Raw genomic sequence first — 27,218 nt, 5'->3', positions numbered from 1 at the left:
AGGCAGGTTCTCATATACTTATTTACAGATGAGAAAACTGGGGCTATAGAGAGATTCACTTGCCCAAGATCACTCAGCTAGCAGGTGGCAGACTCAAACCCAATAATTCTGACTCCAACAGCCATGCACATAGTCTACTTTTCTTTACTGCCTCTAATAGATGAGATTAATACCCAGAATGATAGTCCTATTCAATATGTGTATCACATAAACTGCACGTTTCTCTTTTGCTAAACATAAACTCATACGATGACTGCCTCTTTATTTTCTTATTTTTGGGAGCTTGGCTTTTTCTGTATTTTTCCTTCCTGGAGGACCTAAAGTGGGGTGGAAGTTTGATAAAACAGTTGACAGAAAAGATGAGATAAGGCAGGTACAGACAAGACATTCTCGAATGCTCTGGCAGTTGCTGGAATGGTGGGATCTGGGTTCTACAGGATTCCTCCCCTCCCATCCCCCGCCACACACACGTCGTAAGGTGTATATGGCCATGGAGTCTCAGGTTGGTTCTAGGAGTCCTCAATTCACGACGAAGGTGCCGCTTGCCCTTCCTGGGGAGCCCGACATGCTTGAAGTCAACCTGAGGCCGCCTCCCCGGCCCCCGCCTGTTCCCAGGGAAACCGCCCGCGGAGGAACCTGGGGCCAGGGCCATGACACCTGCGACGAGCCCCGCCTGGCGCCAGGGGGCGCGGAAACGCGTCCGCCCCAAGGCCTCAAGCCGGGTTGGCCCCGCCCCTGCCGGCCACACCCCCTCCCCGCCCTCCCTCCGTGAGGATCCGCCGCTCCCGGCCCCGGCCCCGCTCCCGGCGCAGGCGCAGTCCCGTGTTCTCGCAGCAGCTGCCGGCGCCTTGAGCCCGCCGCCACGGAGTGTAGCGGGAAGGGCTGGCCGCCCTCCTCCGCCTCTCGCTGCTTCGGGGCGCGCTCTCTGCGGCTCTGTGAGCGCCTCTGAGCGCCGGCCGGGGCGGCGGTGGGTTAGTCAGGTGAGTGGGGCCGCGGGAGGGAGCGGCCCGGGGCGTGGAGCACCGCCCCCCTCGGCGCCCGCGCGCCCGCCTCCCGCGAGTCGGCCGGGAGGGGCGGCCGCCGCAGGTGCAGGTGCAGGCGCTGTGGAGGGCGCGGCGGCGGGGATTCGGCGGGATGCCCCGGCCCGGCGAGCGCGCTGTCCGCCTGGGCACTCGGGCTCCGGGCCCTTGGGGGCGGCGTGTGAGGGCCTCGGCGCCCCAGGTCAGCCGGCCACCCTCTGGGCTGCTAGTGGGCGTCGTTCGGCGGCTCCTCCCCCGGGCACGGGCGCGTTACTCATTAACTGCGCGGTCCCGCGCGCCCGGGGCGGGGAGCCAGAGCCGGGCGGGTTACCTGGCGGCGGGCGGGCGGGAGCGGCGGAGAGAGGAGGGCCGGGGTCGCGAAGTGGGTGAAGAGTTCCCGAGCAAGTCAGAAGCCGCTCACAGCACCGGACGCCGTGCGGCAGGACTGGGGACGAGGCAGTACCCGTGGACAGGTGGTGGTTTCGCGCCCCAGTCTTAGGAAAGGACGCGCGAGGCACCGTGCCGAGGCGTAGAGGTCACCCTCAGGAGGTTTCGGTGAAACCTAGTGGGAAATTACGGGCAGGTGCCCGGAGTCGCGCCCGAGGATCTCCGTGCAGCCCGACTCGTGTTCCAGGGAGTTGAGACGAGCTGCACGGGTGGGATTGCGCCGGCTCTGCCCTCCCAGCATTGACTGCTCGCCCCGACCGTCCCGGGAAGCGCGAGCTTCCTGGCTCCAGAAGTGATGATGCTGCTGGGTAGAAGCCGCAGCGAGTGAAGAGTTGCCGGTTGTTATGGGATTGAAAAAGAGATCTCTGCAATGGCTAAGGGGTAAGGTCTTGAAAGACAGGAGCGCTGAGTTAGTACTGATTCGCGAGAGGCAATTGAGTTTCGTGGAAATGTTGCCTGTTCGGAGGCTACCTGTTAGACGCTCTCCTGCTACCCCCGCCCCACCTTTTCCTTTCAGTGTCGGGTTAACAGCCTTGTAATCTCTTGCAGTGGAATGATTGCATAATTGGAGGGGCCTCTAAGAGGATTACAACAAAACTGGCCCATTGTAAATCAACTGAAAGACCCAGTTCTTGTTCATTATCCTTTTTCTCATTTTGTTGTTCATGAAGGTTTTTTTTTTTAATGGTGAATGACAAATCAAGGAGAAAAGACGCAGAATAAGAGTTATAGACCAAGCATAGTAAATAATTGATACTGTTAAATATTTCACCAGTTTTAGGGGGCCTTGTTCTGTTACCATTTGTTATTATTAGTGCTGTGCATTTCTGTAGGACTTTTCGTGTTTGGACAGACATTGTATTCCAGATACAGTTTATGTGATCTAATCCTAAAGCCCTTGTGGAATTTATAGAAATAAACAGGTAATTAAGTAGTCTTTTTTTTAATGATTAGAGGAAAAGCCTTTGCATTTTTTTCCCCCATTACAGTAGTGTTGTGAACCAAGGTGTTTAATATAACTCTTCCTTGTGTGTTTGGCAAACAGCTTATCTGGTATTGAATACTTGTAACCTTTCACCAGCTGCTTTGTGAGATTTCTGAATAGATCCTATTGTACTTTTTGAATTAGTGTAGTTAACCATATGCTTCCTTTAATATTCTTTATCTTTTATTTTCCCTAAACTCTCATCTTCCCCCAACACACACACACATCCTCTACAAATAATTTTTAAAATTGAAAGGTTCTTAGAAATCTTTCACCCCTTCATTTTTTAAACATGGCAGGAAAAAGACCTTGTAGATTACAGTAGTTTTATATGCATTATGGTAGTTAGTATACTTTATTCTCCTCAGCAGGACTGAACAAATTAGTAAGCTGGGTGAATGAAAAATTATTTAAGGTTCAGCTCCATCAGTTACTATGCATGAAACCTTGAGTAAATCATTTAACCTCTTTGAGCTTATTTTCTCCATTTGTCAATGGAAATACTATTAGGTTGAAACTGCTAATATTCTGCTGTTTACGTTTCAACTAATGTGAACTTCCTAATGGTGAGATGAGGATTTAATAAGATACTCCATTAGAGATGAGGGGAAGTGGGGAAGGAACAAACATGAGCTTGACTGTGTGCAAGGCACTGTGTGTGTTTGTTTTCGGTACCTTGATTCTTTAGTCCTCTGGACATTCCTGGGATATAGGTGGTTTATCAAATTTTACAAATCAGGAAATGGAGGCTTAGATAGTTGCAATAATTTGGCTGGACGCGTGGCTCACGCCGGTAATCCCAACATTTGGGGAGGCCGAGGCGGTGGATCACGAGGTCAGGAATTCGAGACCAACTTGACTAAAATGGTGAAACCGTGTCTCTACTAAAAATACGAAAATTAGCCGATCATGGTGGTATGTACTTGTAATTCCAGCTACTCAGGAGGCTGAGGTGGGAGAATCGCTTGAACCTGGGAGGCGGAGGTTGCAGTGAGCCTAGATGGTGCCACTGTACTCAAGCCTGGGTGACGGAGTGAGACTCAGTCAAAAAAAGAAAGTTGCAATAATTTGTCTGTAGTTACTTAGTTGGCAGTGGTCATAGAGCTGGCCAGTGACAGAGCCAGTATTAAAAACTGTATCTGACTGCCCAAAGTGGAACTTGGTGCTCTTCTTTCTTACATTCCTGGTGTGTACTTTCTGTTAAAGAGCTTTGTAACTATAAGGAGGCACACAGATCAGAAGTGTTACCATTTGTATTTTTGGTTTAAAAATACCCACGTTTTCTGATGACAGTGATAGCAGCATTGCTACTACAGTTACTTTTAAGTCTAGTGCTTATCATGCCAAGTCCTGGTCCAAGCATTATACTAACTCATTTACTCTCACAGTGAGCTAGGAGATAATACTTCATCCTTATGTTATAGTTGAGAAAATTGAGATGCTGAGACCTTATGTAGTTTGCCCAAGGTCACGTAGTTAATTAAATGACAGGCCTAGATTAGATGTCAGTTTGTCTTCCATGTCTGTGCCCTTAACCACTACACTCTGTCATTTCTTCATGGCTTAAGTGGTAATGCGGAAGAATCGTTTGCTCATAATCACTGCATTGTCGTTTGTTTATGTGTAGCTTATAATGCTGAAGAACTGTTTTTAATTTAGCTTTTATGAGATACATAATATTAATGTAACATGTAATTCTCATTGTGTCACCAGAAATTTTTTAAATCAAATATTCATTGAGCGTCTACTCTGCAAGTCACAGTAGGGGTTAAAGGAAACTATTTATAAGGAATATGGAAGGTAGGGCCTTATAATCATTCCCTATCTTTGATAAGTTCTTTAAAATTTAGAAGGCAGTTTGTATATTTTAATGAATGCCAACTAAGACAAAGTGCTAGGATAGTTGAGTAGTTGAGAGGAAGGACAGATGGGTAGTGGGTAGAGAGATTTGTGCATTGAGGTAATGAGGGAAAGCGTTGAGGATATTCTGAAGGAGTACGTTTTTTCAAACTAAGCTTTTGTCCACTATGATTCTGATTAAGATGTGGTTCAACAAAAGATAGTAAATTGGTTACTATGCACATGATATCCTAAAAAAAAATCTGAGCCTTTGAAAACTGCTTTCTAGCTAGTTTCTCCTATTTTGTACTACTATCCTTAGTTGTACCAGGTAGTATTCTGTTTTAAAATTTTATGCTTTTATAATAACTTAGTATATATCTCTTCGTTGGTATTGATGAGCTTTGATATTTGTGTTGTATTTGTAACCGTTTCTAGGGCCGTAGAAGCATGTTAATTGACAAGGTGGTTTCTTCCTCTAGTCTACAAGTGCTTTGAGAATAGGACTTACATCATTTTGTAGCTTTAACATTGGGCCTGATAGGTTCTGTGCTGTGTTTGGTGATTTTGGGTCAGCTGAAAAATGTTAGGATGTATTGAAGCTGATCTAGTGGTAGAAATTGAAGTGAACATTGAGTGAGAAATGAAGGGACAAAGGAAGGAAGAAGGGGATACTTCTACAACTGGGAGCATTAACTTCTTGTTTCTATTTTCCCTTCTGTTTTGTTTTTTTTTATTCCAACTTAAAACTAAATGAGATAGTTTTATAAGCTTACATTGTATATAGTCATGGTTAGAGAAAAGTGGAAAAAGTAACCTGATTTATCTTAGAATATAGACAACACAAAATTAGGTAACTATAACCATAAACTGATATTACTTAGAGAAAAAAGAAGGAAAATTATTGAATTAGTTCAAGTTCATGAAAGATTAATGCTTGTAGTTAACAATAGGATTGTACGTATAAGCATAGTGGCAGTTGATGAAATTTCCCTGAGAGGTATGGTTACGTACACAAATAAGTATATGAATTGACAGTTTAGTATAAAGAAATTCTATTCAAAAATGTGAGAATACCCTATAAGCACAAAGGAGCATACAGATGATAGCTTAGAACCACTTAAATAAATGAATTATAATTTGATATGCCCAGATAAGTGTAATAGTGTTGAATATTTGTTTGGGGGCACCTGGTTGTCAGATAAGGAGAAAGTATAAAAGCAAAACCAAAATAAGTTTGAAATAACAAGGAAATTTGTATCAATTCCCTGTGAGGAAAATAATAATGTTTGAACAATAGGCCTCAGAAAGAGTAGTTTTCCCCTTCTTTCCCCTTTATCTAAGGTAAATAAAGATCCCTTCTGATTTGTAAGGCAAACTCCTCAGTATGCTTTTGCTATTTCCCCCTATTACTTTTTTCCTCTTTCTTAGATCTTTATAAAATCATACATTTGTGTTGTACTTTACAATGTTTACAACATTTTTACATTGATATGCCATTTGATTTTCTCAAATGTAGGCAGGGGAGATAATATCACTACCATTGTAGATGTCAAAACTGAAGCTTAGAGATATTAAATGACTTGTACCAGTTCACACAGCTTGTCAGTGAAGAACTAGAAGGAAGGTTTTCTGAAGTTAGTCTGTTAAAATGCTCAGGTTTTCTCAAACTTGTTTCTCCAGTTTTAATACTCTTACAAGGTACTTACTGTTTCATTCCTATGTTTTTCAGCAAAAACGTAGCCTGACTGTCTTCACTCTTCACTGCTTTGCCATTCATTTCTTCTCTAAAGACTTGTTTGTTTATTCAATCAGTGCATACTTCAGTACCTATTGAATGTTTACTTGACATATATTCTTAAGAGGATATACAAAATGAGGCTTCAACTTTTGAGAAAAAGAAATTTCAAAAATGATTTTTTTTTATTATACTTAAAGTTCTGGGATACATGTACAGAATGTGCAGGTTTGTTACATAGGTATACACGTGCCATGGTGGTTTGCTGCACCCATCAGCCTGTCATCTACATGAGATATTTCTCCTAGTGCTATCTCTTCTCTTCCCCCTCACACCCCAACAGGCCCGGGTGAGTGAAGTTCCTTTCCCTGTGTCCATATGTTCTCATTGTTCAACTCCCACTTATGAGTGAGAACATGTGGTGTTTGGTTTTCTGTTCCTGTGTTAGTTTGCTGAGAATGATGGTTTCCAGCTTTAACTATGTTCCTGTGGAAAATGATTTTTCAATATTTCTGTAAATGTTAAGTTCTGTTAAACTTTAAATAAATAATTACAAATATTTATTTGTAATTATTTGTAATTAAATATTTAATTACAAATATTAAATATTTAATTACAAATAATTATACATATTTGTAATTAAATACAATATTTGTATTTAATTACATACATATTTATTTGTAATATTTAATTACAAAAATTTATTAAATATAAAAAATAATGAAAATTATTTATTTTATAGCTTTAACATTGGGCCTCATAGGTACCGTGCTGTTTGGCGATGGTCACTTGAAGAATGTTAGGATAATTACAAATATGTATTTGTAATTAAATACAACATAACATTAGTCCATATGTTTAGAGCATTTTCTGAAAACCCTCAACATAACACTCTGCAATAACTAACGTATCTGCAGTTGTCAGATTGTACACTGAAGTATTATGGAATTAGGCTGGTGCGGTGGCTCACACCTGTAGTCCCAGCACTTTGGAAGGTCCAGGCAGACAGATTGCTTGAGTCATGACAAGACCGGTCAACGTGGTGAAACTCCATCTCTACTCAAAATACAAAAAATTAGCTGGGTGTGGTGGTGGGCGCCTCTGATCCCAGCTACTGCGGAGACAGAGCTTGCAGTGAGCCAAGATTGTGCCACTGCACTCTAGCTGGGATGACAGAGAGAGACTGCATCTCAAAAAAAAAAAAAAAAAAAGGTATTGTGGAATTAGTGGAAATTTAATTGTCGTCTAGTTTAATAAAAATGGGAAAGTTGTATAGCCTGATTGACCATTTGACTAATTTTGCCCTTGGGCTATCAATTACATTTGCATTTATAAACACCGAATGCTTCTTAAAAGATAAATGTGATTTTTTTGGTCATAACTAAAATGCTAGTTTGGGAAGCCAACTTTAAAATTATTATGAAAGTTAATGAATAAATGACTTTATATACTTGTTTTGTTTTTTCCTCCTTTATTATACAGTATTTGAACAAATCTTGAATTTTTATTTTTGAGACTATTATAAATATGGAGAGTTTCAAATAAGATAAGTAGACACAATAGTATAATGAACCTGAAAGTTTCCATCATGTAGCCCAGTAACCATCAGCAATGATAGGTCCCTATCCATCCACTTCTCTCACTTCTATATTATTTTGAAACAAATTGCAGGTCCTATATAGTTTTACCTGTAGATATTTCAGTATGTATTTCCCAAAGATAAGAGCAGTTAACTGCAGTACTATTACAAACTTTTGTTTTTTATTTATTTTTCATTTTAATCTACATTTCTTGATTTTATTATTGTTAAAAAAATTAACACTAATTCCTTGGTTATAAAATATCTACACTTAAAAAAATACATGGGAACATGGATACTATAGTAAATTAAAGTTTCTGTTTATTTTGATTTATATGCTTTTTCTTTTTTTACCTCCCCCCCCCACAAGTCCTGTAGGGAGCTGAATAAATATTCTTAAATTCTGGCATAGTAGCAAAATGGAAATAATAACAAAAATAATATAAGGGAAAAGAATAGAAAGAACACAAAGCAGTAGCAAATGCTCATTTCAATAGCAGTGCTTTTGAGAAACTTTAGTTTTGTCTTTGTGAAAGTAAAAGAAGGGTTCAGAGATCAAACATGTTATGTTTGTATTGTTCATTCTCCCCCCCTTTTTTAAAAAAATACTTTTAAGTTCTGGGATACATGGGCAGAACGTGCAAGTTTGTTGCGTAGGTACACACGTGCCATGGTGGGTTGCTGCACCCAGGATTGTTCACTTCTTAGAGATCCTTTGCTGTGGTTTAACCTTTATTCCCATCTCCCTACTCCCTGTCCATTTCACCTTCTAAGTGTATTTTAGATGTAGTGGAGTTAGGTGTTGGAGTCAGACACACCAGGATTTGAATACTAGCTCTGTTACTTTTTGGCTGTTTGACAAAACTAATCTCTCTGAGCCTTAGCTTTTTATATCTGTAAAATAGGGATAAGAACCATTTCAAATGAATGCTCTGAAATTAACTGGAATAATTGTGTATTTGTGGATAAATATAAATGAAATTGTTCTGAATGTTTTCCATCTGTATACATGTCTCCATCCCCTCATTCCCAGTGCATGACCTTGGCATTAGATCAGACAGTTATTTTTTTAACCAGCCTCTAGTCTCTCTAGTAAATTTCTTATTGCCTCGGGAGTCATTTTTAAATGACTGCATTATAATACATCTGTACTTCCTAAAATGTAGCTCTCGCCATCTCTTGAGGGTAAACTTTAAGGAACATTTTCTCTTTTAAAGGAGGCTTTTAATGGTGTGTCACATGTCTGCCTCTCTAGCCTGCTTTTCTGCTACTCTCTCTCGTTAGTGTCAGACCGTTATTCCTTGAATGTTCTATCCTATTCCCCTTGCCCATCTCCTGGATTTGTACTCAGCATTTATAATCTGACTTACATTTTACTTCTCCTTGAAATATTCTCTTTTCCCCCATTTCCCTCCCCACAACTCTCAGAATAATCATGCAGCGGCTTGTAGAGGCTGTATGCAATTTCTTTAGTTCATTTGTACCTGTATTCTTAGAACTTAGTACCAGGATTTGCCCTGAGGAGTTGAAACTGGCAATCATCCTTCCATTCCAAACAAGAATAAATATAATTTATCACATATATGTATAAAATAAATGTATTAAATATATGTAGTAAATGTTGAAGGTTTTTAAAGAAGTGATAGAATTTGTAACTAATTGATGGAATTTATATTAGTTCAATTCATTATATGCTGTTGAAGTAGCAGTCTCATTTTTAATCTCAGAAACTGTTTCTTAATTCATGTTAAATTAAGAGGTCATTTGGGGCCGGGCACAGTGGCTCAACCCTGTAATCCCAGCACTTTGGAAGGCCGAGGCGGGTGGATCACGAGGTCAAGAGATCGAGACCATCCTGGTCAACATGGTGAAACCCCGTCTCTACTAAAAATACAAAAAATTAGCTGGGCATGGTGGCGCGTGCCTGTAATCCCAGCTACTCAGGAGGCTGAGGCAGGAGAATTGCCTGAACCCAGGAGGCGGAGGTTGCGGTGAGCCGAGATCGCGCCATTGCACTCCAGCCTGGGTAACAAAAGTGAAACTCCATCTCAAAAAAAAAAAAAAAAAAAAAAAAAAGTCATTTGGAAATTTAAAAAGCATCTGAACTTTCTTCCCTGCCCTCTTCCACAACTGTGAACAGATTGAAAGAGGAAAATACTGCTTACAGAATCTTTAAACCCTTTCTTTTGACATGCCTTGGAATATTTAATTTCTATTGTTATGATAATAAAAGTAAAACAAAATTATTCTACAGTATAATATATAGATGTTTACTTTTTTGAGAAAAATTCAAACAGTAAGCTTTTAATTTTTAATATTATATTTAAACCCAAACACAGCAATTACTGCTTTTTGTTCCTAGTGATAGTGTTTGTGATGATACAGTATGATCAAAATATTTGGCAACTATTAGGAAATGCCTTAGAGATCATTATGATAGTAACAGCCAATCTTAATTGGTAAGTGTCAGATATGGTGCTAAGCCCTTTAATTCTCATGACTACCTTAGGAGATAGGTACAATTATCTCCCTCATTCTTTTTTTATTTTTTATTTTTGGTGACAGGGTCTCTCTCTCTTGCCCAGGCTAGAGTGCAGTGGCACAATCATAGTTCATTGCAGCCTCAACCTCCTTGGCTCAGGCTATCCTCCCATATTAGCCTCCCAAGTAGCTGGGACCACAGGTGTTATGTCACCACTTTTTATAGAGATGGGGTCTTGTTCTCTTGCTTTTTGTTGTTGCTTAAACTCCTGGGCTCAAACAACCCTCCTGTCTTGGCCTTCCAAAGTACTGGGAATAAAGGCATTAGCCACTGTGTCTGGCCTGTCATTTCCATTTTCAGATGAGAAATTGAGGCTTAGATCTCTAGGTCACTTTATTAGTAACTGGTGAAGCCAAGATTTGAGACTGATTCTAGAGTACAAGCTTTTTGGTGAGGTAGTGAATATTAAGTCACCCCGTTGGCCTGCCTTCTAGTAGACAAGTACACTCCTTTATCTACCAGGATTATTTGATCCAATTCTATAATGAAATAGATGAAGATGTTTGGGCTCAGATAAGTTACCTGCCCAGGTTCATAGATAGAACTCAGAGCTTGATCAAGAGCCTTAGCTTTCTTTTGCAGGTACTGATGTTTCTACTCTGCTATGTTGCCTTATTACCTCCTTTGTTGGAAATAATTTATTTTCCAAGGGTAGTGCTTTGAGGAACTTCAGTAAATATAGAATTCAAATTATTTAATTTTCATTTGTGTATTAAATTGATATGAAAAAAGATAAAAATCACAGCTTTAGTTTTTTTCTAAAAGTATAATCGCCCTATGATTCCCATTTGTTAAGGTAAGTCCAAATTAGGGGAATGTGCTTTTTGTGGAAAAATCGATTTTATTTTTCTTTTGGACTACAAATATAAATCAGGTTGCTAGATTTCATTTAAAATATGTGTATTCATTTTATTCATGTTCTTCAGATGTTTCATTGAAAATATTTTCCCAGTAATTCATCCTGATTTCTTGAGTTGTCTAGGGATGCCTTTTGTTTTCAAGAAACATTTTTAAAATATAGAAAAAATAAATTTAATTAGAAAAAAATTTTATAAGAAGTTTTTAGGATTTTTATAGGCATTCATTTATTTAGTTAATATGTATGAAATTCTTAGCACCACTATCTGACATATCGTTAGCATTCAGTTCAGTAAAGATTAGCTGCTGTTCTTGCTGTGATAGTACTGACTTCCAGAAAGAAAAAAATAAAAGGAAATGCGTTTTAGGGATAAGAAGCATATTGTTTTGATCAGCTTTTTCTTGTGATCAGCAGTTGGCTTTGTTACCTGGGGCTGAGTAATAAGGCCAGCCAAGTTGTGTTGGTAATTCCCCTATAGAATTTAATGTGATCATCTTTTTTACATATTGATCTTTGACAAGTTTGATTTATTAATTGGGATAATCTTCAATTGAAATTAGTTCTTTCTGAATCACTCATTGCTTTTGCAAAAAGTACCGCTTAAAAATAGCAGTTTATTTTACTCATATAAAGACATTGCATATGAAATAAATCTTAAAGCTTCCACATTTGTGTGTGTGTGTGTATATATATATATATATATATATATATTTTTTTTTTTTTAATTGTATTTTAGGTTCTGGGGTACATGTGCAGATCATGCAGGATTGTTGCATAGGTACATACATGGCAAGGTAACTTGCTGCCTCCATCCCCCTGTCACCTATATCTGGCATTTCACCCCATGTTATCTCTCCTCAACTTCCCCACTTCACGCTGTCCCTCCCTTAACCCCCACCAACAGACCCCAGTGTGTGATGCTCCCCTCCCTGTGTCCATGTGTTCTCATTGTTCAACACCTGCCTATGAGTGAGACCATGTGGTGTTTGATTTTTCTGTTTTTGTGTCAGCTTGCTAAGAATGATGGTTTCCAGATTCATCCATGTTCCTACAAAGGACATGAACTCATCATTTTTTATGGCTGCATAGCATTCCATGGTGTATATGTGCCACATTTTCCTTGTCCAGTCTATCGTTGATGGGCATTTGGGTTGGTTCCAGGTCTTTGCTCTTGTGAACAGTGCCCCAGTGAACATACGTGTGCATGTGTCTTTATCGTGGAATGGTTTATAATCCTTTAGGTATATATGTGGTAATGGGATTGCTGGGTCAAATGGAATTTCTGTTTCTAGATCCTTGAGGAATCACCAGACTGTCTTCCACAATGGCTGAACAAATTTACATTCCCACCAGCAGTGTAAAAGTATTCCTGTTTCTCCACATTTTCTCCAACATCTGTTGTCTCCAGATTTTTTAATGATCGCCATTCTAACTGGCATGAGATGGTATCTCAGTGTGGTTTTGATTTGCATTTCTCTAATGACCAGTGACGATGAGCATTTTTTTCATGTTTGTTGACCTCATATATGTCTTCTGTTGAAAAGTGTCTGTTCATATCCTTCACCGATTTTTAAATGGGTTTGTTCATTTCTTGTAAATCTGTTTTAGTTCTTTGTAGATTATGGATATTAGTCCTTTGTCAAATGGGTAGATTGCAAAAATTTTTCCCATTCTGTTGGTTTCCTGTTCACTCTAATGATTGTTTCTTTTGCTGTGCAGAAGCTCTGGAGTTTAATTACATCCCATTTTTCTGTTTTGGCTTTTGTTGCCAATGCTTTTGGTGTTTCAGTCATGAAGTCCTTGCCTATGCCTATGTCCTGAATGTTTTTGCCTAGGTTTTCTTCTAGGGTTTTTATGGTGTTAGGTCTTATGTTTAAGTCTTTAATCCATCAGGAGTTAATTTTAGTGTAAGGTGTCAGAAAGGGGTCCAGTTTCTGCTTTCTACACTTAGCAAGTCAGTTAACACCATTTATTAAACAGGGAATCCTTTCCCCATTGCTTGTTTTTGTTAGGTTTGTCAAAGATCAGATGGTTGTAGATGTGTGGCATTGCCTCTGAGGCCTGTGTTCTGTTCCATTGATCTATAGCTCTGTTTTGGTACCAGTACCATGCTGTTTTGATTACTGCAGCCTTGTAGTACAGTTTGAAGTCAGGTAGTGTGATGCCTCCAGCTTTGTTCTTTTTGCTTAAAATTGACTTGGCTATGCAGGCTCTTTTGGTTCCATATGAAGTTTAAGGTGTTTTTTTCCAGTTCTGTGAAGAAGGTCATAAGTAGCTTGATGGGGATAGCATTTGGGCAGTATGGCCATTTTCACAATATTGATTCTTCCTAACCATGAACATGGAATGTTTCTCCATCTGTTTGTGTCCTCTATTATTTCCTTGAACAGTGGTTTGTAGTTCTCCTTGAAGAGCTCCTTCACGTCCTTTGTTAGTTGTATTTCTAGGTATTTTATTCTCCTTGTAGCAATTGTGAATGGGAGTTTGCTCTTGATTTGGCTCTCTGTTAGTCTTTTATTGGTGTATAGGAATGCTTGTGATTTCTGCACGTAGATTTTGTATCCTGAGACTTTGCTGAAGTTGCTTATCGGTTTCAGGAGATTTAGGGTTGAGACTATGGGATTCTCTAAATATACAATCATGTCATCTGCAAATAGAGACAATTTGATTTCCTTCTTTCCTAATTGAATACCCTTTATTTCTTTTTCTTGCCTGATTGCTCTGGCTAGAACTTCCAATGCTATATTGATTAGGAGTGGTGAGAGAGGGCATCCTTGTCTAGTGCCAGATTTCAAAGGGAATGCTTCCATTTTTTGCCTGTTTGGTATGATATTGGCTGTGGGTTTGTTGTAAATAGCTTCCATTATTTTGAGATACATTTCCATCAATACCCAGTTTATTGAGAGTTTTTAGCATAAAGGGCTGTTGAATTTTGTCAAAGGCCTTCTCTGTATCTATTGAGATAATCATGTGGTTTTTGTCTTTGGTTCTTTTTATGTGGTGGATTACGTTTATAGGCTTGTGTATGTTGAACCTGCCTTGCATCCCCGGGATGAAGCCTACTTGATTGTGATGGATAAGCTTTTTGATGTGCTGTTGCAATCAGTTTGCCAGTATTTTATTGAAGATTTTTGCGTCTGTGTTCATCATGGATATTGGCCTGAAGTTTTCTTTTGTTGTTGTTGAGTCTCTGCTGGGTTTTGATATCAGGATGATGTTGGTCTCACAGAATGATTTGGGAAGGACTCCCTCTTTTTGTATTGTTTGTAATAGTTTCAGAATGAGCAGTAACAGCTCCTATTTGTATGTCTGGTAGAATTCTCCTGTGAACCCGTCGACCTAGGCCTTTTTTGGTTAGTAGGCTATTAATTGCTGCCTCAACTTCAGCCCTTGTTATTGGTCTCATTAGGGTTTCAACTTCTTCCTAGTTTAGTCTTAGGAGAGTGCAAGTGTCCAGGAATTTATCCATTTCCTCCAGGTTTACTGTTTTATGTGCATAGAGTTGTTTATAGTAATCTCTGATGGTAGTTTGTATTTCTGTGGAATCAGTGGTGATATCCCCTTTATTGTTCTTTATTGCATCTATTTGATTCTTCTCTCTTTTATTAATCTGGTTAGTGGTCTATTTTGTTGATCTTTTCAAAAAACCAGCTCCTGGATTTATTGATGTTTTGAAGGGTTTTTTCGTGTCTCTGTCTCCTTAAGTTCTGCTCTGATCTTAGTTATTTCTTGTCTTCTGCTAGCTTTTGAGTTTTTTTTATCTTGCTCCTCTAGCTCTTTCAATTTTGATGATAGGGTGTCGATTTTAGATCTTTCCTCGCTTCTCATGCATTTATTGCTATAAATTTCTCTCTAGACACCGCTTTAAATGTGTCCCAGAGATTCTGGTTTATTGTGTCTTCATTCTCGTTGGTTTAGAACATCTTTATTTCTGCCTTCACTTCACTGTTTATCCAGTCGACATTTAGGAGCCGGTTGTTTAGTCTCCATGAAGTTGTACAGTTCTGAGTTAGTTTCTTAATCCTGAGTTCTAGTTTGGTTGCACTGTGGTCTGAGAGACTATTATTATTTCTGTTCTTTTACTTTTGCTGAGGAGTGATTTAGTTCCAATTATGTGGTCAGTTTTAGAGTAGGTGTGATGTGGTGCTGAAAGAATGTATATTCGGTGGCTTTGGGGTGGAGAGTTCTGTAGATGTCTGTTAGGTTTGCTTGCTCTGGATCTGAGTTCAAGTCTTGGATATCCTTGTTAATTTTCTGTCTCGTTGATCTGTCTAATACTGACAGTAGAGTGTTAAAGTCTCCCACTATTATTGTGTGGGAGTCTAAGTCTCTTTGTAGGTCGTTAAGAACTTGCTTTATGTATTTGGGTGCTCCTGTATTGGGTGTGTATATATTTAGGATCGTTTGTTCTTGTTGTATTGATCCTTTTACCATTATGTAATGCCCTTCTTTGTCTCTTTTGATCTTTGATGGTTTAAAGTCCATTTTGTCAAAGACTAGGTTCTTTTTGCTCTCCATTTGCTTGGTAAATCTTCATCCCTTTATTTTGAGTTTATATGTGTTTTGCACATGATACGGGTTTCCTGAATACAGTACACCGATGGGTCTTGACTTTTTATCCAATTTGCCACTCTATGTCTTTTGACTAGGGCATTTAGCCCATTTACATTTAAGATTAATATTGTTATGCGTGAATTTGATCTTGCCATTTTGATGCTACTTGATTGTTTTGCCCATTAGTTGTAGTTTCTTCATTGTGTCAGTGGTCTTTACCATTTGGTACATTTTTGAAGTGGCTGGTACTGGTTGTTCCTTTCCATGTTTAGTGCTGCTTTCAGGAGCTGTTGCAAGGCAAGTCTGGTGGTGACAAAATCTCTCAGCAGTTGCTTTTCCATAAAGGATTTTATTTCTCCTTCGCTTATGAAGTTTAGTTTGGCTGGATATGAGATTCTGGCTTGAAAGTTCTTTTCTTTAAAGATGTTGAAAATTGGTCCTCACTCTCTTCTGGCTTGTAGGATTTCTGCCAAGAGAGTCTGACGGGCTTCCCTTTGTGAGTAACCCCACCTTTCTCTCTGGCTGCCCTTAGCATTTTTCCTTCATTTCAACTCTGGTGAATCTGATGATTATGTGACTTGGGGTTGCTCTTCTTGAGAATATCTTTGTGGTGTTCTCTGTGTCCTGGACTTGAATGTTGGCCTGCCTTGCTTGGCTGGGGAAATTCTCCTGGATAATATCCTGAAGTGTGTTTTCCAGTTTGGATTCATTCTTTATGTCACAGTTAGGTCCATCTGTCAAATGTCAATTAAGTCTTTTCACATAATCCCATGTTTCTTGGAGGCTTTGTTCATTTCTCTTCACTCTTTTTTCTCTAATCTTAACTTCTCATTTTATTACATTGAGTTGATCTTCAATCTGTGATATCCTTTCTTCTGCTTGGTCGATTCAGCTATTGAAACTTGTGTATGCTTTGCAAAGTTGTCATGTTGTTTTTTTAGCTCCATTAAGATGTTTATGTTCTTCTCTAAGTTGATTATTCTAGTTAGCATTTTTTCTAACCTTTTTTTAAGGTTCTTAGTTTCTTTGGGTTGGGTTAGAACATGTTCTTTTAGCTCAGAGTTTGTTATTACCCACCTTCTGAAGCCTGCTTCTATCACTTCTTCAGACTCATTCTCAATCCAGCTTTGTTGCCTTGCTGGTGAGGAGTTGTGATCCCTTGGAGGAGGAGAGGCATTCTGGTTTTTGGTGTTTTCATCCTTTTTGCACTAGTTTCTTCCCATCTTAGTGGATTTATCTACCTGTGGTCTTTGTAGTTGGTAACTTTCTGATGGGGTCTCTGAGTGGACATCCTCTTTTTGATGTCGAACTTCTTTCTGTTTTTTAGTTTTCTTCTAATAGTCATGCCTGTCTGCTGCAGGACTGCTGGAATTCCACTCTAGACCCTGCTTGCCTGGGAATCACCTGCAGGGGCTGCAGAACAGTAAGGGTTCCTGCCAGTTTCTTCTTCTCTTATCTTCATCCCAGAAGGGTACTCACCAGATATCAGCCAGAGCTCTCCTTTATGAGGTACCTCTTTGGATCTGTGGGGGTCGGGGAGCTGCTTGAGGAGATAGTCAGTCCCTTATCAGAGCTGAAGTGCTATGCTGGGAGCTCCATTGTTCCATTCAGAGCTGCTGGGCAAATATGTTTTTAAGTCTGCTGCAGTGGAACTCATAACTGTGTCTTTTCCTAGGTGCTCTCTCCTGGGAAGGAGGGGCTTTATTTATAAGTTCCTGACATGCTGCCGCCTTTTTTCAGAAATGCCCTGCTCAGCAAGGAGGTTGTCTAGTCACAGTCTGCCAGCAGAGGCTTTGCCGACCTGCTGTGGACTCTGCCTAGCTGCTTTGTAAACTTTGTTGCGGTTTTGTTTACAGAGGTACAGTTAGAACGGCCTTGGTAGTGACAGACTGCCTCTGTAGTGATGGACTGCTTCAGTAGTGGTGGACACCCTTTGTCCCACAGAGCTGGACTGTCTTGGGTCCAGCTGCGCTTGTTGTGAAACTCTGAATCCAGAGCGTTTCAGATTGCTGGTCTTTGTGGGGGTGGGACCCACTGAGCCAGATCACCTGGCCCCCTGCTTTCAGCCCACTTCTTTTCAGCTAAATGGGCAGCTCTGTATCCCAGGCATTGCAGGCGCCAGTTGAAACGGCCACCAAGATTTGTGTGAGTTTTTGTGTGGAAACCCACGGCTCAGGCTGAAACAGCCATGTTGGAAACTGGTGGCACTTTTCAGCCCAGGAACCTCCTGATATGTGGGTGGCAAAAACTGTGGGAGAAGCGCGGTATCTGAACCGGAGTGCTGGAGTGGATGGAAAAGCCCCGGATGGCCTCTGCTGGGTAGGGAGGACGGTCCTTCGCGATTGCACTTTCCAGGTGAGGCAGCGCCCCACTTGGGCTACACCCACTGTGCAAACAGTCCCATTGAGATGCATCTGGTACCTCGTTTGGAAATGCGGTGGTAACTCACCCTCTGCCTTGCTCTTCCTGGGAACTGCGCTCTAGAGCTGTTCCTATATGGCCATCTTGGATCTCTCCAAAGCTTCCATATATTTAAAGGAGAAAAGGTTTTCAGACCAGTGAGTTTGGCTGCTCATTACCAGTTAAATTACATTTTATGGAAATTTCACGTGCTTGAAATAGGGATTAAATTTAATCTCAAAATAATCCTTTTTTCAGAAGTGACTTTAATTTAAACAGTATTTAAATATATTTAAATAAATTGTAAATTAGAAGCATTGCTCAGAGGCTTTGTCCTAAGTGCTGTATAGCAGGGGTTCCCATTCCCTGGGCTGTGGACAGTTAGTGGTCTGTGGCCTGTTAGGAACTGGGCGGCGCAGCAGGAGGTAAGCAGCAGTAGAAGGTAGGTGGCTGGCCAGCGAGAATTCCCATCTGAGCTCTGCCTCCTGTTGGATCAGCAGTGGCATTAGATTCTCATAGGAGTGTGAACCCTATTGTGAACTGCACCTGTGAGGGATCTAGGTTGTGTGCTTCTTAGGAGAATCTAATGCCTGATGATCTGAGGTGGAACAGTTTCATCCCAGAACCATCCTCTCCCACCCTCTGCTCTGTCTGTGGAAAAATTGTCTTCCATGAAACTGGTCCCTGATGCCAAAAAGGTTGGGGACTGCTGTTACATAGTATTATTTCTTTTAATTTTCATCGTGTTAGGTAGCAAAATAAAGGCACAGATTTCCAGATGGGAGAACCTAGGCTCAGATTGTCTCAGTCATTTGATAGAAGCAGGATTCAAACCTGCCTCTCTTGGAGGCTTGTCCTTTATATTCATAGCTCGTACTCCAGCTAATGGAGGATCTGCACTTTCTATAAATGTTTTGCTTTCACACATTGGACATGTCTGGAAAGCCCTTATAAAGGTTTTGTGTTTCACATTTCCTGCTTGTTAAATTTAAGTTTTTTCTTTGTCTTTTTCAGTAATTCTTTGCCTCTGATTTATTTGTCCTTCCCATGTGGTCTCTGAGCTTGTTTGACTTTTCCATGGCATTTATCATGTATCATTGCCTCTATTTGTCAGTCTCCTACTCTGTTAGGCTGTTTGAAGGCAGAGTGGATTGTTCATCTTCTTTCCCCAGAGCCTCGCACAGATTAGGTCATTAGTAAATACTCGTTGAAAGAAGGTGTTATATGTGGGAAATACTGTGTTTATATGTGGGAAAACAGGGTTAATGTTGCAGGCATGAGGGATTTGAATTCAAAACTAAGAGAAACATTTTCACTAGAACAGTGGAACAATGGAATGACAAAGCGGTTCTACTTAGTAGTAAGTATCTGGTGGTGGTGAAGAGCTTGGATGATAGGGTCTAATAACTGCAGGCTTTCATTCTGACTACTCTAAGCTGCAGTTTCCTCAACTGTAGGTGCACTGGAACTGTACTTAGAATTCAGTGAGTGCTCAACAAATACTAGTTATGGGAGAAGCCACCTTAATTTCCTGTGAGATTGAGGCTGGTAGTTGAATGACTCAGTTCCTTGGCTCTTGTTCCTTTCCTCTCTCCCTGGGTTATTTTGAAGCAAATCCAAGTAATCTTCTTATTTCATCTATAGATACTACAATGTGTATCTTTAAAAGGTGAGGATTTAAAAAATATAACCATTATGCCGTTATTACCCCTAAAATTAACTGTAATTCCTAATAACATAATTTGTTTTTACAGTTGGTTTATTCAAAGAAGAATCCAAATAAGGATTCTTGGGTTTAATTATTTCTCTTAAGTCTATAAATTCTCTCTACCTCTTTTTTTAAAAAATTTTTTACAGTTTATTGGAAAACCCGGGAGGTTTGTTTAGGAGAGTTTCCAAAGTGTAGATTCTGCTGGGGTTTTTTTGTCCCTGTGGTGTTATTTAATGTGTTCCTTTCTCCTCTGTATTTACTATAAACTGATGAATCAAGAGGCTTGTTTGGTTTGGGGTCTTTCTTTTTTTTTTTTTTCCTAGAGGGGCCACATGCAGGTGCCAGGTGAGGGGATGCTATTGCTGGAGGACCCCACTAAAAAGGGGGATCTCTTCATCATCTTCGACATCCAGTTCCCCACCCACCTGACGCCCCAGCAGAAGCAGATGCTGTGCCAGGCATTGCTGACATGACTGTGGTGGGCTGGAGCAGGCGTGAGAGAAGGCTAGCCAGGCCTCACCCTGCCCCTACCCCCAGCAGCCTCTGGGTGTGCAGGGGAGCCTGCTGCACAGATGACACCAGGGTGGGATGGCGCAGGGCTTAAACTGACATAATAAAGATGTATTTCCTCTCAAAAAAAAAAAATTAATGTCAGTGATGTTCATTTCTTATTTACTGCATATATACATAATGTCTGATTGTCTCCCTTTTTGTGACAAGATGTGATCAGTGAATTCAGGTGCTGTCATTCTGATTCATTAAAGTTCCTCAAACAAAACCTTTTACCTTGTGGTTTTAATAGTTATTTAAATAGTTATTACCCTAAATCCATTATTTCATTAAGATTCCAAAGTTATATTTATTAAATGGAACTTTTAAAATGAACTTTTTTTTTCATGAGCTGTTCAGTTCCTTGATGTACAGGAAAACAAGATAAATACTTCATTCTTCATTTTATTTACCTATTTTGAAAATAATGAATTGGTTCCATAGCATTGATCAAAGAAGGCCACTGAGGTACTTTGCTTTATTTTTAGTGTCATTTTGACCTCATGGATTTAAAAATTTTTGCCTTTCATTTCTTTGCAGATATTATCCTTTTTGATGTTCAGATTGTCCCATCTTTGGTTAGTGGGAGTCCTTTTGATATCAGTCCAGTAGTTTTTGATAGTGTACTTGCTTTCTGCTATAACAAGATGTTCCAGGGTCCTTTTGTACATTCCTGTCTCAGGCTAGAATCAGCCATATTCCCTAGGAGCCTGTGTTCTTTTTTGGAGGATGTGGTATTACTCTGAGTACATGGGTGCTCCTTGCTCCTGAATTGGTAAGTGTTGCTGTGCCTTTTCATTGGATAAAGTTAGAATTTTTTTTCTAGTGTTTCTGAGTCAAATTTAGGCTTCCAGGATTTAATTCTTTGATTTTATATTTTTTTGATTTTTCTAATTTGCTGAAAATCTTAGTTCCAGATGACATTAGCATAACTTACTTGCTTTATCTTATAACAAAATTTTATAATAATAGTATTAATATTGCTACTGTTATTAACATTGAAAATAGTTTATGACTTTTTTCACTTCCTTTTGGTTTTAGAGTACATTCCATTAGGGATATATATTTATATTGTTATGTTTGAAAATCACTTGAAGTAGTTCTTTTCTGTGTCATTAAGCAACCATCTCAGTACACAAATTTACTTGCTTTATGTTTAGGGATTATTTTTGAAACTTTAATTTTGTTTTATTGTTTACATTGTTCTAAGCTCAAAATCAAATCTGTAAAGCAAGGTGTTTTCAGAAGAAAGTCTAACTTTCATGTTTTCACTATTATCTCTTCTTTTGCCTGCTTTTTTTTTTTTTTTTTTTTTTTTGAGACAGGGTCTTGCTCTGTCACCTGGGTTGGAGTGCAGTGGTACGATCAGAGTTCACTGTAACCTCAGATTCCTCGGCTCAAGCCATCCTGTCATCTTAGCCTCCCAGGAGGCTAGGACTGCAAGACTGCACAATCATACCCAGCTAATTTTAAAACTTTCTGTAGAGACAAGGTCTCACTATGTTGCCCAGACTGGTCTTTAACTTGGCCGCAAGCTATCCTCCTGCCTCTGTGGGTCAAGGTTTTGGGATTACAAGTGTGATCCACTGAACCCAGCCCTTCCATTAAAACACACACATACACACACACACACACGTGCATATAAATACATATTTTTATTCTTTTTAAGATAAAAGGTAGTATACTATACACAGTTACCTGTTTTTTAACTTACTGGTGTTACAGGCGTGCACCACCATGCCCAGCTAATTTTTGGTATATCTTCAAGGTCACTTCATAGTGATACATGGACATGTATTTTACAACTCTGCAGTACTTCATTATGAGGATGTACCCTCACTCATTAAGTCAGTCTTTTGCTGTTACAAAGAGTGCTGCTTTTCATTTTGCCAGTTTATCTTTAGGATAAAGACCCAGGAGTGGCATTTGGGTCACAGGTTTAATATCATTTACAGTTATTGCTAAATTTTCCTCCATAAGATTTATACTATTTTGTTTTTCCAGAATGCAAATGCTTTTACATTTTATGATTCAGTGAACCTTCAGGATATAGAGAGGTGAATTCAAAGTATATGGGATAGAAGAAAGAATCATAGTTACTGATTAAAATATCAAAGTTTAAACATAATACAAGGGATTTTTATGCTAATGAATTGGTTAGTGTACTTGCTTGAACTATATTCAAGTGAAAATGAATCATGTACTTTGAATATAGCTGTTTTCTTGGTGTATGTGGTTATATGGATTATGAATAAATGAAAATTCTTTCGGGTGAAAAAATAATACATTTATTTAATGTAGGTGAATATTAAACACCTTACATTCCTTATTAATCTCATCTTTCATTTGACATCGTGAATATTTTATGTGAAAAAAACAAGGACTAGTTTCATTTTGAGGCATAAACCATTTACTATTAATAAACAGTTCACTGGATTTGAAATTTGTCATTTGTTGATTGAATTGTTGCATTTTGGGTTGTCTATATGCTGGAAAGTCTGTGACACATACTAATTTGTAATTTTGAAATGATACTGAGTCAGTTGTCTTCCAACTTTACTGAAATCTTTTTGTTCTTTGCTTGTATTATTATTATTATTATTGAGACGGAGTCTTGCTCTGTCACCCAGGCTGGATTGCAGTGGCCCAATCTTAACTCACTGAAACCTCGACCTCCTGGGTTCAAGTGCTTCTCCTGCCTGCCTTAGCCTCCTGAGTAGCTGGAACTACAGGCATACACCACCACGCCCAGCTAATTTTTTGTATTTTTAGTAGAAACCAGGTTTTACTGTGTTAGCCAGGATGGTCTTGGTCTCTTGACCTCATGATCCACCTACCACAGCCTCCCAAAGTGCTGGGATTATAGTACTTGTATTATTTTTAGCACTTTTTATTAAAGATTTGAGAGTTAAATTTTTTAGCTAGTTTAACAAATGAATACTTCTGTATTTTATGGAAGAAATGATGTGCTGTATTAGTGGTTTTGTTTGCCTTTTTTTTTTTTTGACAGAATCTCAGTCTGTCACCCAGGCTGAAGTGCAGTGGCATGATCTGGGCTCACTGCAACCTCTGCCTTCTGGGTTCAAATGATTCTCCTGCCTCAGCCTCCCAAGTAGCTGGGACTACAGGTGTGCACCACCATGCCTAGCTAATTTTTGTATTTTTAGTAGAGATGGGGTTTCGCCTTGTTGGCCAGGCTGGTCTTGAACTTCTGACCTCAAGTAATCCTCCTGCCTTGGCCTCCCAAAGTGCTGGGATTACAGGTGTGAGTCACCAAGCCTGGCCTGTTTGGCATTTTTTAAGTTCCAGGAAAGTATCATTCACAACTGTCAAAGTACTATCATAGGAAGGAAAAAATTGGAAAGAGAGATTGATTGGGTTCAGATCCTAGAAGACCTTACTTTTTAGGCTAAGAAGTTTGATCTGTATTCAGCAGACAGTGGAAAATCAGTGAAGAATTTATATGTCATTTGGCTTTGAATTCTTCAAAGGAAAAACTTGAGTGGTACACTTGTTTGTTTACATGTAAAATGTGATGTAGTTGAATAGTTACATGAACTTTTTTTTTTTGCTTAATGGAGAAGCTGAAGCATATGTAGTATTGTTAATGACTGTTTTATAATAATTCAAGTTTATTGAGGACAGACTCTGTGCCAGGTACATAGTATTTTACAAAATACTATACATGGATTGTCTCCTTTAATCTTCACAGCAACCAGGACAGGGGAGTGACTAGGATTATCCCCATTCTAAGACCATCAGAGGAGAAATTTAAAACTTATAGAAATGAAACACATGATCCAGGATTGGATCCTGTACATATAAATGATATTGTTGGACCAATTAGTGAAATTTGAATGGGGCCTATTGATTAATTACTAATTTTGATCAACATTAATTTCCAGATTTTGATGATGATTTTGTGGTTAGATAGGAGAATGTCCTTGTACTTAGATACACACAGACACACACACACACACACACACACACACACACACACACTGTGTATATGTATACACTGAGATATTAAGTGGGCATCATGTCTGAAACATTCTCAAATGCCTCAAAAATATTAAGTGTTATAATCTGGGTGACAAGTATGAGAGAGTATGTGTGTGTCTTTACTGCCTTTCTACTTACTGTAACCAAGGTCATGTATAATAATAAAATTAAATATAAATTCAAGAGATCTATGGTACAGCAGGATGACTATAGTTCATGTCGATTTATTGTAAATTCTTGAAAAATGCAGATTGGATGTTGAGTGTTCTCATCCTAAAATAATGGCGTGAGGTAATGTATTTCTTAATTAAGTAGTGTTAGCCAATTTCACAGTGTATATGTACCTTCAAACATGTTGTACATGATAAATACAGTGTTTTCTGTTAAAAAAAAATTGTTTTAAGAGTTTTACAGCATAATATGATAATTGTTATTGAGTCTAAGATTACATAATACCGTTAGATTTTGTTATATTTTCATAAATAGCATACTCAATGAGAGAATTTAATATGAACATTTAATAATTAAAAAAATTTTTTTTAGTTAAGCAAATTTTATTCCTCATATTAATTGATTTTTCTCACATTAATAGCATTACTTTTCACTTCCAGGTTTCTTCTAAATCAGATTATTTGCCTTTTATAGTAGTTATACTCTGAGATCATTTAGTTAATGTTAAGTCATTATGGTGTTTTGTTTTTGTTTGTGTTTTTTTTGGGAGGACAAGGTCTTGCTCTGTCACCCAGCTGGAGTGCAGGGTTGTGATCATGGCTCACTGCAGCCTCCATCTGGGCTCAAGCAATACTCCCACCTCATCTTCCCGAGTAGCTGGTACTACAGGCATATACCACCATGTGATTGTGTTTTTTTAAAAAGTCTCTTATTGTAAGCTTATAATTTGTGATGAGCTCTTAAATACATTTTATAATTTATACATTTTAATTTAGTTTTAAATGTTGTCTAAAAGTAAGTATCTGCTTTTTGTTTTAACATAGGTTATCTTATGATGAGGCTTTTGCTATGGCTAATGATCCCTTGGAAGGCTTCCATGAAGTAAACCTTGCTTCACCTACTTCTCCGGACCTTCTTGGTGTGTATGAATCAGGAACTCAAGAGCAGACTACCTCACCAAGTGTCATCTACCGGCCACACCCTTCAGCTTTATGCTCTGTACCTATCCAGGCAAATGCGTTAGATGTTTCTGAACTTCCCACACAACCCGTGTATTCATCCCCCAGACGTTTAAATTGTGCGGAAATATCTAGTATCAGGTAAGAAATAATTAAATCACTTATTTTGGTTTATTATTTTTTTAAACGGACAGTTTGCTGAGTTACTGTATTTTAAGTTTTACTATTTTTAGAAAATTTAAATAAGTGTACCTATGTAAAGAAATACATGATAATGTTCTAGAATAGAGGTTGACAAACTTTTTATGTGAAGGACCACATAGTAAATATTTTAGGCTTTGCAAGCCATACAGCCTCTGTTGCAGCTATTCAACTCTGCCTTTAGAGTTTGAAAGCATCCATAGGCAGTATGTAAATGAATGAGAGTGGCTGTGCTCCAATAAAACTTTATATATGGATGCAGAATTTTGAATGTCATTTAGTTTTCATGTGTTGCAAAATATTCTTTTAAAGATTTCAACTATTTGAAATTGTAAAAAGTATACTTGGCTCATTGATGCCTTATAAAAACAGGTGGAAGGCTTGGTTTAGCCTGTAGGCTGTAGTTTGTTAACCCCTGTTCTTGAGTAGCATGTCCTGTAGAACTTTCTTTGTTGATGAAAATGTTCTATTTCTGTGCTATCTAATGTGAATGATAGGCATTAACCACATGTAGCTGTTGAACACTTGAAATGTGGCTGATATGACTGAGGACATACTATTTATTTAAATATAGAGACTGCCAAATTGGGTAGTACAGTCTAGAGCTATATGCGTAAGACAGTTCTATTTGAGCATATGCTGGTATTTTCTGAAAAATGTTTCTTTCCTTTACAGCTTTCATGTTACAGACCCAGCACCTTGTTCTACCTCTGGAGTCACAGTTGGGTTAACTAAATTATCTACAAGAAAGGACAACTATAATGCAGAGAGAGAGTTTTTACAGGGTGCTACTATAACAGAGGTTTGCGATGGCAGCGATGATATTTTTGGGTTGAGTACTGATAGTTTGTCTCGTTTACGAAGCCCATCTGTTTTGGAAGTTAGAGAAAAGGGCTATGAACGACTAAAAGAAGAACTTGCAAAAGCTCAGAGGGTAAGAAGAAGATATTTTATTCTTCCATATATTATGCTAAAAATTAGTATTTCTCCATGGGGTGGGGCAACCTGCAGAAATGAAATCATGACAGTTGTATTCTTATCCTTCACATATGCCCAGCCTCAGCTCCTGTTAGGTAGTATGTAGGAATTTGTGAAATTGGTTGGGTAGTAAAGAAGTTCATCTAAGACTACTAACTGGAAAAATGTGGTTCTGTTAACTCTTCATGCCCTAGCTGCATTGCCCGCTCCCTGTTTTGCATTGTCTGTAATGCAGATTTAGTGGGTTATATTCCACATGCGGGGTTTTCTCTCCTTATCTAGTAAGCCATCTGTGGCTTACTAGATGGTTATTTACTTAAAGTCATTCAGTCTAAGTCATTTTGTTTTGAGGAGTTTCAGCTGAGTTTGAATATTTTCTGTATCTTACCTTGTAGAATTTTCTTTTCTCGGTAAATTGTTCTGTTTCCCATTTGGTCATCTTTAAAGTTTCTGCTATTTATTTCCAAACTTGGGGTCATATCTTATTCTTTTTCTGAGTCTGCAGATATTTCAAAGGGAAATTTATTGAATGAAATACATACATTAGAAAACAGGAAAAGTCTCAAATGGACAATCTAAGCTTCCACTTCAAAAATCTATAAAAAGAATGGCAAAATAAAACCAGAGCAAGTGGAAGGAAGGAAACAATAAAGATAAGAGCAAAAATCAATGAAATTGGTAACAG

General features: G+C 38.9%; 1 protein-coding gene across 3 annotated transcripts in view; it reads left to right on the top strand.

The window, feature by feature from the left end:
* Nucleotides 1–796: 796 nt before the first annotated feature.
* Nucleotides 797–27,218, top strand: part of RAB3IP (RAB3A interacting protein) — a 74,963-nt gene continuing 48,541 nt past the window's right edge. The window contains exons 1-3 of one of the 3 annotated variants that reach the window (XM_003927788.4): nt 797–980; nt 25,220–25,495; nt 26,231–26,489. In XM_003927788.4, coding sequence (XP_003927837.2) covers nt 25,245–25,495; nt 26,231–26,489 — 510 coding nt within the window. In that variant the 5' untranslated portion in view covers nt 797–980; nt 25,220–25,244. Of the gene's footprint in view, nt 981–1,325; nt 1,848–25,219; nt 25,496–26,230; nt 26,490–27,218 lie in introns of those variants that run through there. The other 2 variants (XM_074402560.1, XM_010338428.3) reach the window with 2 other exon arrangements.

The sequence above is a fragment of the Saimiri boliviensis genome, chromosome 7, assembly GCF_048565385.1.
Source record: "Saimiri boliviensis isolate mSaiBol1 chromosome 7, mSaiBol1.pri, whole genome shotgun sequence".
NCBI classification, from domain to species: Eukaryota; Metazoa; Chordata; class Mammalia; order Primates; family Cebidae; genus Saimiri; species Saimiri boliviensis.
The sequence above is the reverse complement of the archived record's forward strand: the minus strand, read 5'-3'. Positions and strand labels throughout refer to the sequence as shown.